The 12,684-nt window shown below is 39.5% G+C and overlaps 1 protein-coding gene across 1 annotated transcript; it reads left to right on the top strand.

Annotated features, from left to right (window-relative positions):
- Positions 1–8,866: 8,866 nt before the first annotated feature.
- On the top strand, positions 8,867–12,389 carry LOC113356959 (protein RTF1 homolog). The gene is made up of 2 exons (XM_026600197.1): positions 8,867–8,978; positions 10,091–12,389. The coding sequence occupies exon 2, from the start codon at positions 10,143–10,145 to the stop codon at positions 12,099–12,101; it is 1,959 nt and encodes a 652-aa protein (XP_026455982.1). The 5' UTR covers positions 8,867–8,978; positions 10,091–10,142; the 3' UTR covers positions 12,102–12,389.
- Positions 12,390–12,684: the final 295 nt, after the last annotated feature.

Below are 12,684 nucleotides of genomic sequence, written 5' to 3'. Positions count from 1 at the left end.
CAATTTCTCATAAAAGCTCCTCTTGTTCACAAGTTGTTCGGCCATCCTCGTTCTAGCATATCGGCATGGTGTCATACCTCTACTAACCGCCGTGTCAAAGATTCCTAATTGTTCTGTCACAGCATGATAGCCACAATTTCCATCTCCATCGACATCATCCGTATATATAATATACTCGCGAATAACCTCAGGAAGTTGGTCTATGTAAGACTGTATCTTGGTATGATAACTTCTAATTGTCCCACCTTCTGGGATCCTTATACATCTTCATATTACCCTTTTCTAACTTGATTATATCCAAACCATCCTCTGCAATCTCTACACTTGCACTGTCTTCGATATGTGATGGGAGTCAGTACTTCCTTGGCCTACCCCTTCGCCTTGGAACTAAAACTACATCAACTTTGCTATCACTTGGGTTTGTCACCACCTTTGCCTCGTCACCTTGTTGTTCTATGTCACTTGATGTTGATACCTTTGGAGGCATACCCATTTTTCTTGGAACCTCCGCTAGATCGACTATGGGTATGGCTTCGGAATGCTCACCTTGTTGTTCTATGTCACTTGATATTGATACCTTTGTAGGCCTACCCATTTTCCTTGGAACCTCCGCTAGATCGACTATGGGTATGGCTTCGGAATGCTCACCTTGTTGTTCTATGTCACTTGATGTTGATACCTTTGGAGGCCTACCCCTTTTCCTTGGAACCTACGCTAGATCGACTATGGGTATGGCTTCGGAATGCTCACCTTGTTGTTCTTTGTCACTTGATGTTGATACCTTTGGCGGCCTACCCCTTTTCCTTGGAACCTCCGCTAGATCGACTATGGGTATGGATTCGGAATGCTCACCTTGTTGTTCTTTGTAACTTGATGTTGATACCTTTGGAGGCCTACCCCTCTTCATTGGAACCTCCGATGAGTTGGCTTTTGGTGTGGATACAAAATCCTTCGTTTGTTGTTGACTTGATAGCGGTTCCTTCCTCGGCCTACCTATTTTGTTTGGAATCTGCGCTTCCACGAACCTTTGTTCCGGAATCTCACATGCAGTTAGATCTCGCTTCTTACTTGTCACGAGTTCTTCTTCACGTTGAGTCATTTCTTTCAATTATACCCTTTGTTTTCTCCTTGACGTTTTAGTTTGTGGTCTACGTATTGGATCTACCTTTCTTGGCTCTCCGCTTTGTGCGATCCATGGACGAGTAATTAGCCTTACTTGGCTCAACAAGACTTGTCGGCTTACCGAGTTGCCATGTGAGTAAGCTTCAAAGAATTCCTTTGGTTCGTTCGTATCCCATGGAGATTGCCCTGGATCTCTCGAAGGGGGAGGGTCGAAAGATAGTTGCTTCCAAAACGGATCAATAACCTCAATAGGTATCACTTCTTCATACTTCACAAGCATATGACGACACGGAATCCCCAATAATGACATGTCGGGACAAATACACACATCACCCGGTTTTCCGTAATTTTTCTCATATTCCATTTGTCTCATCATATGTTTTATTGCCCAATGAGAGACGTTGAATTCTATTCCTTAGAGCAACTTACCATAACGAAGAAATTGAGTCATCCTTTCCATTGAGATTTTCTCAAAAGCCTCCTTGATCCTATTGATATCAGCCTTAAAGTATTGCTCCATTGCCTCGGTGACCGTAACCACATTGCCTTGACCGGACTGGATGAGATCTTTAAATCTCCCATGAGCGGACTCCGCTGCACTAGTTGCTTCACTCTTGAAGTGTCTATACCGTTTTGTCCATGCACGCAAAAAAATTTCCTTGAACTTATCCAACCATTGAGTCCGACAATACCAGACGGCAGTTGGATAAACTTCGTTCGAATCGGCAATAAACTTCTCCAATCTCTTTTCGTACATAAGCTCGGTAAGAGACCAATAAACTTTCTCCTAATCTCTTAGAAATTCCAACCACTTTTTATGATTTTCCGCATGTTCTTTGTCCACTCGCTCCTTTATCTTGCCTCTCTCATCTTCTTCTTCTTCGGGGGATAGTTTGTTATTTCGAACATCTTCCTCTAGTTGAACAATCATTCTCTTCTTAATATCCGTTTTAGTGGGTTCAAACAAGGCATGTCAAGTTTTTTTTTTTTTGACATTTTCACGTATATGATACGTACATAGGAAATTTTTTTGCGTCCAGGAAGACGTCGGATATTGCTTTCATTAATGCGTCATCTTGATCGGTTACGATGACCCTCGGAAGTTGACTTTCCCGGAAGAATACTTTCAATTGTCGTAATGCCCAATGATAATTATAGTCCCTCTCGTTTTTCATTAAGCACCAAGCCAATGTGAATGTTACCTTGTCTGAGGTTTGCCCCACGATGTTGAACAACGACATATTGTATTTTTTCGTCTTGTAGGTACAATCCATCAAAATAACACCACAACATGTATTTGCCAATTGTGAAAGCAAAGGATGCGAAATGAATATTTGAAGGGCTTCTCGTACGACCCTCTTTTAATGATACGCGTGTAGTTGTAATCCCAAGCTATCTTCTCAAATTCTTGCATAACGGACCTCCCTTCCCATTCCACCCTTTAAATAGTTGCTTGTGCACTATAAATTGTACGTAGAGAAGACACGTTAGACTCATCCTTTTTCTTGAAGCCTCTGAGAATTTGTCTCGGTTTGATAAGTGCTTTGGTCAATCTCTTTACATCCTCGAACTCATGAGGTTTTAGCTTCGCAACTAGGAAGTGACCAACAAAATCTTTCGGATCCCGGTGGTTATGACAGCCACACAAAACCTCACAATCCCAATTGTTCATGTCATTTAAACGGAATATAAGCTTAAACGGGCAATTTTTATTCCTCGTACGAGTCTTGTATACCCTATTAGTCTTCTTTGGATATACATAATCCTTTCTCTTGTGGCTATTCTTCTCCTTGTATTTCCCACTTCTCTCGCAAGCCATCTCAAAACGCCTCTTTGAACCTTCGGTATTCCTCACCAACACACACATGTTCTTAAGAGCCGTCTCTTTAGCCCAAGCGATTGCTTCATTTCGATTTATTATTCCCTACATAAGATCAATTTCATGTTCATTAGAAGGTTCATTACTAGCAATCCATTAGTAAAGTTCAAGATACTAGGTGAAAAGTATTCTTTGGTCACATACCGGAGGTATTTTATAGTATTCCGACGTATCCCGATGAAGCAAATTTGCATTTGTTGGATCAATATATGTCACCACCTAAAGATCGAATGAAAATTAGTTCCAAACGAAATTAAAACACTATGCCGGAAACCCGTACCGGCATGCTCGACCAATGTTCCGGCACAGTCAAACTTAACCAAAACTGAAGACCAAATTTGAAACATATTCCGGCATAAAAAATTCATTAGACAACAACGCCGGAAGCAAAGGTGCCGGCATTCTCGTAATTTATTGTCCCAAGCCGGTACACGCTTCCGGCATTAAAAATAATTGATACGTAATGCCGGTATTTAGCTTTGGAAAATGTTTATTCTTGTATGTTTTTTGGTAGGTACCGGCATTGTAAATTTGAAACTCAACAACGCCGGTTGCGTTGCCGACATTCTCGATATTGATGGTACCACGCCGGTAGGCCTGTCAATGGATATATGTTATCCGTTAGCCGAATCCGATTACCCGGTTTCCGTTAGGTTTAGTTCCGTTATATTCGTTAGCCGTTAGCCGTAACCGATAATGTAGCGGTTAATTTTTTCCTACGGTAACGGTACTGGTTGGGCTATTTCCGTTAGCCTTATTTCTGTTATCCTCTAACATGTGACTAGCACGTGTAAATTCCTATACCTAGGTTAATATCCTTCGAGTTCGAGAGAGAATCACTTCTCCTGTTCTTCAACTTCAGTCGACACCAATGAGAGAAAACTCAACCCTCGTCTCCTTCAGAGTCCTTCCTTCCAATTCGAGCAAAATCATCATATTCTTTATACAAATCATCATCTTCTCTATATAAAAACTAGGGTTATCTTCTTCAATCCTAAAAACTAAATTTTCAATTTAGGGTTTCTGAAATTAGGGTTTTCACTTTTCAGAACAGATTGAGATTCATGAAATTAATCATGTCCCAAAGCGAAAGAGGAGCATCCAATTATGTTGGTTCATCAAGCAGAAGCAATCCCTCACTTTCAGTTGCATCTCAATTACCTTCTGCATCAAACCAAGTTCAAGGTTCAGAAATTCATTCAACACCTGCTGTTGTTGCACCTCAAACAGAAGAAGCAGTAGCAGAAATAGAAGTAGAAGAAGATCCAATTATAGTTGAAGAAAAGAAGAAACTACGTGCAGTAAGGTTTGATGCATGGAATGATTTTGAAAGGTTAATTGAAAAGAAGATTGCAAAAGGTAAGGATATTAGGATACTTATAGCTAAATGCAAACATTGTCATAGGAGATTGACTGCATCCAGTAACCAAGGAACCAGCAAATTGCTTTACCATGCTAAAACCTGCAAAGAAAAGCCTGCGAACAAGAAAGGACAAAGAAAGATTACTATAATCAAAAAATATAATGCACAAACTAAGCTTTCTAATTGGAAATATGATGCTGATGCTACTAGGATACTTGTTGCCAAGATGATTGTTAAACATGGTTATCCATTCACTATAGTTGAACATCCATATTTTGTTGAGTTTGTGAAGTCTTTAAATCCTGCTGCTAAGCTTTACACTAGGAATACAGTTAGGGAAGATATCATGAAACTAAGAACTGAGTTCAAACTTCAATTACAAGAACAATTTGAGACAATTACATCTAAGTGTAGTTTAACAACAGATATGTGGTCATGTAAGTATACAAAGGATGGTTATTGCTGTGTGACAATGCATTACATAGATGATGAGTGGAAACTGATTAAGAAAACACTAGCATATACTTTAGTGCCATCACCACATTATGGAGAAGTTCTAGCAACTGTAGTGAAATCAGTATGTCTAGATTGGAACATAGACACTAAGCTTTTTGTTGTAGCTGCTGACAATGCTAGATCCAACAATGTTATGATGGAAAATCTGAAGAAATGGCTTGATAACAAAGATTGTTTAGTTCTTAATGGGAATATGTTCCAAATGAGGTGTAGTAATCATGTATTGCACTTGATTGTAGGGTGTGGAATGAGAGTGGCTGCTCCATTTATAGATGTAGTTAGAGAGTGTGTAAAATATGTCAAAGCAAGTCAGGCTAGAAAAGAGAGATTTGAATGTGCTATTCCCCAAGTTAAGCTTCCTGCTTCAAGGTCCGTGGGTTAGATGTGGATACCAGGTGGAACTCCACCTTTAAGATGCTAAAGGATTCAATTTTTCTGAGACAAGCTTTTGTTAGGATAGCTGATTTGGATAATGACTTCAAGATACTACCAACTGCTAAGGAGTGTCAACAAGGAGTACATATATGTGAATGTTTGGAATTGTTTGATGTCATTTCAACCAAATTTGCTGGGATTAAGTATCCCACAACAAATTTGTATTACAATGGGGTGCAAGAAGTTAATAGATGCATTAAGATATGGGAATCAAGTGATCATGAGTATATCAGAGACATGGCCAAGAATATGAGGATGAAATTTAATGCCTACTGGAAAGAAAGTAACACTTTGATGGGCATTGGGGTTGTTTTAGATCCTAGGTACAAGGCTAAATGGGTGGAGTTTGTTATGAAGAGAGTATATGGTGTGGAAAACTATAAAACTCACTATAACAAGTTTGAGCTTGAACTCAATGCTCTTTTCTGTGCTTATGAAACCAACACTACAAGTCCAAATTATTTTGATAATGGAATGCATTCAACTGGATTTGAGATCTCTCCAGGTAGAACAACAACATATGAATTTGGTTATGATGATTTTATTATGGAAAAAAATATGTTTGAGGTTGAGAAGTCAGAATTGGAGACATACTTAGCAGAACCAGTTCTTCCTAAAGGTACAGCCACTAAAGAAATGAGGTTTGATATCTTAAGTTGGTGGAAGAATCATGCTCCTAAGTGCCCAACTCTCTCAAGGATTGCAAGAGATGTATTGGCAGTTCCAGTGACAAGTGTAGCATCATAATCTATGTTTAGTATTGGTGGCAGGTTTCTCACATCTCACAGGAGTTCATTAGCTCCAAATCTTGTTGAAGCTTTGTTTTGTTTGGGTGATTGGATGCCAGATCTCACTCTCATTGACAATGATAGTTGTGTTACTGGTAAGTTTCCTTACATCTTAATCTTTTACTTGCTTTTATATTTATTGGCTTATTGCACTGACATTGCCAGCTTAAGTTGCTTCACTGTCTAACACTTTTGATTTTCCTTTCAAAATGCAGAAGTTGAGGACTAAGGAGTAAGGAGGAATGCATTTGCATATGCAGTTGGCAGTGGAGAATCTGGAGATGGAGGAATGCATTTGCAGTTGCCGCAACAAATGGAGATGGAGTTCCTTTAATCCTTTGTCTTTTCTTTTGCAAAAACATTGTTTTTTCTTTTGCTAGAACATCTGAAGATTCTGAACACGTAATTTGGTTTAGAACATGAACATTTGTATTTTTTTTGTGTGGCATGGATTTAGAACTTGTTTTCTTGAATTTAGAAGTTGTTCTGTGTAATTGTTCCGTGTTTTAACCTGTTTTGTGTTTGTCCTGTGACATACCGGATGGTACCGGAAAATTATCCGTTATCCGATAAGTCCAACGTAACGGTAATGGTTTTGAATTTCATAATTCCGTCGGCACTTAACGAATATCGGTTAACCGCTAATTTTAATGGCAACGATAGCGGCAGAGCCATTATTTGTTACGTTAAGTGCCGTTGACATCCCTACACGCCGGTACGGAGTTCCGACGTTGATGTTTATTAATTTCCCATGCCGGTATTTGGTTTTAGATGGAAATGTTTCTTGTATGTTTTTCATGCAGTTCCGGCATGGTAACCTATCAATGAAACCATGCCGGTTGAATATTCTGTAGTATATTCCTTGGTAGGTAAAAAATTTAACTGCGTACGACATAGTTTTTTGGTAGAATACTATGCCGGATCAATATTCAAAACGGGGGATATCGCTCTACCGGCATGGTCGTAGTATGAATACCATGTCAGTAATGAGTCTGCCGGCATGGTATTCATACCATTTTCATGCCGGCACCGAGGTTTTACAGTTGAAAAAATGGCGGGTTTAAAGAAAAAAATCGATTTTTCAACCTCCTATTAGCTTTATCTGTGTATTGGGGATGCTTGCATGTTGTGCAAGTTTACTTTCTTGTGTAGCTTCTTCGAAAAACTCTCCATACTCGTCAAAATCATCATTCAAGGGTGTTGGCTCAACAAAGAGTTGCAATTGAGAGTTGTTGTCGTTAGCGGAAGATTCAAGATATGCTCCTTGTTGTAGTTGAGCTAAAGATTCAGCAACAACAATTCTCTCTTAACAATCATCCTCCATTTCCCCAAAAAAATTTCTCTCTCAAAATATTTTTCCCTCCTTCCACTCTCACCTCACTCACCCAAATTCAAATAAAACACACACTAATCATTTATCAAAAATCTTATGATTTTACTAATTACTATTAATCACTAATCCTGATTAGTGAGGGGTAGATTAGGTAATACGTAAAATACTTAGATAAGGGGTGACCCCGAATTGATATCTGGATCCAGTTTTTGTCCCTTTCTTATATCCCCCAATTGTTTTTTTATCCCCCAATTTCGCGTTCTATATAAACTGTCATTGCAGATGCGGTTTCACTAGAATGACAAGTGCATTATATTTGAGTTAACAATTAGATGGCATGGCGGATGGCGCCAATTGTGTAACCTGATTTCTCTTGGAATGGCACATTTTCTACTTGCCCAAGTCCGTAGTAGATTAACATTTAGGCCTTCCATTATAGTTTTCTTCGGAAATACTCTTAGTGTTAAGTTTCAATGTTTCAGTGGAATTTTGTTAATGATCATCACCTCATTGAATTCTCGTCCTAATGAATTTCTGACAAAATGTATAATACAGTAAATTGTGGATGTTTGAATTTGGTTCCTTACTGTGTGATGTATGTTCAATTTAATTCCTTTACTGTCTCTATATTTTGGTATTTATAATACTGGAAGTTATAGAAACAGAATACTATAAGAGGAGGGTGAGGTTTGCTAAAATCTTCTGTGGACTTTGTTTTGCTTAATTCATTCTAAACATGTTCTTTAATGAATGCAGAAAGTGGATGAACTGAATTGAAAAAGATGCAAGTTTCTCATCAAAGATGTCATTTTCCCACAAGGAAACTGCTAACATTCATGGAACCTAGATTAGATGGGGAAGGAAGGCAACATCAATACTGTTGGTATAATGCAAATATTGTTGCTTATTGAACTACGTGTATTCAAGCTTCTGCCAGCATATATAGTTGATGTAAACCCAGATGAGGCAGATGTAGTTGGCAGAACAACGTGGGTGTTTTCACGATATACACAACCCAATCCAATACTAGACCGGGATTTCTTCTTGACAATATGTTGATATTGAATTTCATTCATGGTGGTACATTATAAGCAAAGTGATATTTGGTCTTTGTATTTTTCTCATGTTTGCCGCAATATCTGTAAAAGACGCAGGCAAAAACACTTCTGTTGCTTCTTTATTTTATTTTTGTAAATGAATATTTTTTATTTCGGGATGGAGCGGCAAACACATAGGATATCCCTTATAAGGTCACTCAAAATGGGACTATTGTTTTATATGCCTAGAAAGATTTACGTATTCCTAAAAACAGCCTTCTTTTTGTTCCCGAAATTTCTCGAAAATTTGCCCCAAAACACGGTTCCCAAAATTTGCCAAAACTGATTTGTCCAACATAAAATATTGAGCCCATGTGATGAGAATAACCAATAGGCCCATTAGTTTTAGCTGGTAGCCCTGAGCAGGACTTATCGAGTATCAGCTCCCAAATCGGAACTTGTACATCTTTTTCTTTCGTTTTCTTCTCCGTCTTCCATCTTCGAGGTAAAATAAGGGATTCAACTGATTCGATCAAGCTCTTGTCTAGAATCTCTACTCTCTACTCTACTCTATTTACTTATATTTATAACTTCATGTACCAATTTATGTGTTTTTACTTTATTGGTTAATGGTCTGATGTTTTCATCTAACTGATTTGATGATATTGGATACGAATCTGGTGTTTGCTATTTGATTACTTTGTATGATTGCATCTCCAAAGAATCTACTTTTCTCTATTGTTATTAAATACTGGTTGTAAGTTTGTGAAATTATCATGTGAAACCCTAGTTTATCCTAGTTGCTTGGTATGTGTAAATAATGTATATGTTACTCTGGATATTAGGCCTTCAGAATAGCAAATTTATTTATATAAGTAGGTGGCTTTTAGAGAATTTTGCACTATCTGAATGCCCTAGTCTTACTTTATGCCTTCCATCATGGAATTTGTAGAGGTGCTCGGGTCTTGATGGGAGATTTCCATCCATCTCATGCCATATTTGAAACTGAGAACACACTAGAACTCAAATTCAAATCCGGCTTAGTTGTTGTAAACATATAAGTTTAACAGACATGCCCCCGATTATTTGATATAGTGAGTATATTCACTTAATTGTGGCAATTCTTTATTGCAGGTGCATTTAATAGTTACGTGTCTTTAGAGCTGGTTTAAGATCAGTGAGCGAAGGAACTCTTAATGTGTATGGACCTAGAATCAAAGAATATATATCATTAGCTTCCATGGTCTTTCTCCATTTTCCATCTTTACTGTCATGAGTAAATACCAAGGCCTGATTAGGAGAAAGCCATACCATCTATTTTTATTTAGTCTATATCGGATCATATTATTTGCAATCGTAGTGGTTGGTCTCCGCTGTAATTTGTAGTGCCTCCTTAATTCGTCAAATCTTGCTCAGATTTGTCTTCTGTACAATCAGTTATGGTAGAAAATCGATTCTTTTAAATCTGAAGCTTTTCAAATTGAATGAACCTTCTGTGAGCTGTTACTTTCCCTTTTGTTTCTCCATGAACGAGGATGAAAACACCAGATCATCCGATGCTTTAGTCTATTGTTATGCTGCTTGTGTTAATCCTGGTTCTCTCTTGCTAAATTTCAGTTCCCCTGAAGTGACTACTTATTGCGGCAGACCAAACAAAAAGTAACATATCATGGCAGAGGCAGACTTGGATGAATTGCTACTGGAGGCCGCAGGAAGAACTGGGTCGTCAGGGAGGAACCGACACTCTCGTCCTCCATCCAGGAGGAAACGGGAAGGTTCGTATTCTGATGATGGAAGTGATTCCAAGGATGATGATTCTGATGACGACAGAGGCTATGTAAGCAGAAAGGCATCTGGCTCTCATGTTCCGCTCAAAAAGAGGCTTGAGAAGGATGATGAGCGGGGAAGCCGGAGAGATGATGACGACTATGAAGATGAAGATCGTCGAGGTGGCAGCAGTGATTCTGATGTCGGGAGCGACCTCTACAAGGATGAAGATGATAGGGAAGAGCTTGCAAAAATGACCGAACTTGAAAGGGAGATGATCCTGTCAGATAGAGCACAAAAAAGAGATGATCAACGGCTTACAGAGAGGGTTAGAGCAAAGCAGAGTAGTGGGAAGAAGATGCAACCTGGAAAAGAGACCCCACAACCACCATTATCCCGTGTACGTTCTTCTGCTAGATCTGCCGAGAAGGGTGCTGCCAAAAATGATGCATTGAACGAGCTGCGGGCAAAGAGGATGAGACATCAAGACCCTGAAGTTCTTCGGAAGAGGGATGCATCCAGAGGTGGAACATCTGTTGGCAGGGATTCTTCCCCAAACAGAAGAAAACCCCACGCGGGAGCGAGTCCAAGTAGTTCGAGCCAAAGCGAGAGTCATAGTGGAAGCCATAGTAGAGGTGACGGGTCAGCTGGAGATGAGGGCTCGGGAGATAGTGATGATGACAGACTGGATGCTCTAACTTTCGAAGATATCAAGCAAATTACAATCCGGAGATCCAAACTATCGAAGTGGTTCATGGAACCCTTCTTTGAAGACCTAATTGTTGGTTGTATGGTTAGGGTTGGGATTGGTAGAAAAAAGAATATGGCCATTTACAGGTTATGCATGGTGAAGAATGTGGATGCCTCAGACCCTGATAAACAGTACAAGATGGATAACAAATATACACACAAGTACTTGAACTGTGTCTGGGGCAGTGATAACTCGGCAGCTAGATGGCAGATGATCATGATATCAGACTCCCCTCCACTTGAGAGTGAGTTTAATGAATGGATGGACGAGCTGGAGCGTAAGGGTGGAAGGAAGCCAAGCCGCCAGGAAGTGCTAGAAAAACAGGAAGCTATACAAAAAGCTCTAACTTATGTTTACTCTGCCGCCACTGTGAAACAGATGCTGCAAGAGAAGAAATCAGCATCATCAAGGCCTTTGAACGTCGCAGCAGAGAAGGACCGCCTGAGGAGGGAAATGGATATTGCAGAGAGCCGTCGTGACATGGGGGAAGTGGAGAGGATCAGAGCAAGGTTACTCGAGCTGGAGTCTTCTCGGCAATCAAAGTTAAAAGATACCAAAGCTTTGAGGCTAGCAGAGATGAACAAGAAAAATAGGGCTGAAAACTTCAAGAATGCATCTGAATTAAAGCCTGTGAATACAGGTCTTAAAGCTGGAGAAGCTGGATATGACCCATTTTCTAGAAGATGGACTAGGTCTAGAAACTATTACGTACCGAACGCTGCGGAAGGAGACGAGACTGCTGCATCAGCTGATGGCGATGCTGCTGCTGAGGTAGCAGCATTAGCGTTTGGATCAGGCAGTAATGTTGTTGGTGGTTTAGCAGCCACTGCTGCAGCTTTGGAAGCGGCAGCGGACGCAGGGAAGTTGGTGGATACAAATGCACCTGTGGATCTTGGAACAGAATCAAACTCGCTGCACAATTTTGATCTGCTAATATCATTAACAGAGCTTCAAAAGTTTGGAGGAGCACAAGGAGCTCAGGCAGGATTCATGGCGAGGAAGCAGAGGATAGAGGCAACAGTTGGAAAACGTGTACCAGAGAATGATGGCAGGAGGCATTCTCTAACACTCACAGTGAGTGATTACAAGCGACGGAGAGGTCTTCTTTGAGACTTTGAGTGAACCCCCTTTGGGCAACAGGTGAAGGATTGTTCTCTTTACTTTTGGTATTGAACTGGAACTGGAACAATAGTGAAGTAGCTTATGTCAAAACTTGCCAATTTTACTGCCTTGTATTGTTACTGCTTTGTAGAACTATCGTGCAATTGCTATGCTGCTTTTTTTGCAACAAGGATTAGGGCGAATATGGGTTTTCCCAACTAAACTAGCAGCAAATTTATGCAACATGTTCAACAATTGGATTAAAAATCTGAAAAGAAACTATTTTATTCTGGTTAACATTCTTGAGCTTGTACAAGTCTTAACAATGTGTACTAGACTCTATCTTTGCTTGCTTTCATTCAGGGATTTTACACCCTTGTCTTTGTCTATCGTATCTTAATTAAAGATGCCATTTGGTCATGCATCTTTGTTTACTGCTTTTGAAATCTCTTAGTAAGTAAATTTTGCTTTTCTTGAATGGGCTTAACTGAAAGTTAATTAAGTTCATTTCAAAGATCTACTCAGAAGCAGACGCTAGGTGATGCGAATGAAAAAGTGAATATATCGGGAACTATTTCATTCTGGATAATCG

The sequence above is a fragment of the Papaver somniferum genome, chromosome 3 (genome assembly GCF_003573695.1).
Source record: "Papaver somniferum cultivar HN1 chromosome 3, ASM357369v1, whole genome shotgun sequence".
NCBI lineage: Eukaryota > Viridiplantae > Streptophyta > Magnoliopsida > Ranunculales > Papaveraceae > Papaver > Papaver somniferum.
The sequence above is the reverse complement of the archived record's forward strand: the minus strand, read 5'-3'. Positions and strand labels throughout refer to the sequence as shown.

What these genes read in the sequence shown, in the direction of transcription:
- LOC113356959 (XM_026600197.1), top strand. Translation starts at nt 10,143, where the DNA reads ATGGCAGAGGCAGACTTGGATGAATTGCTACTGGAGGCCGCAGGAAGA.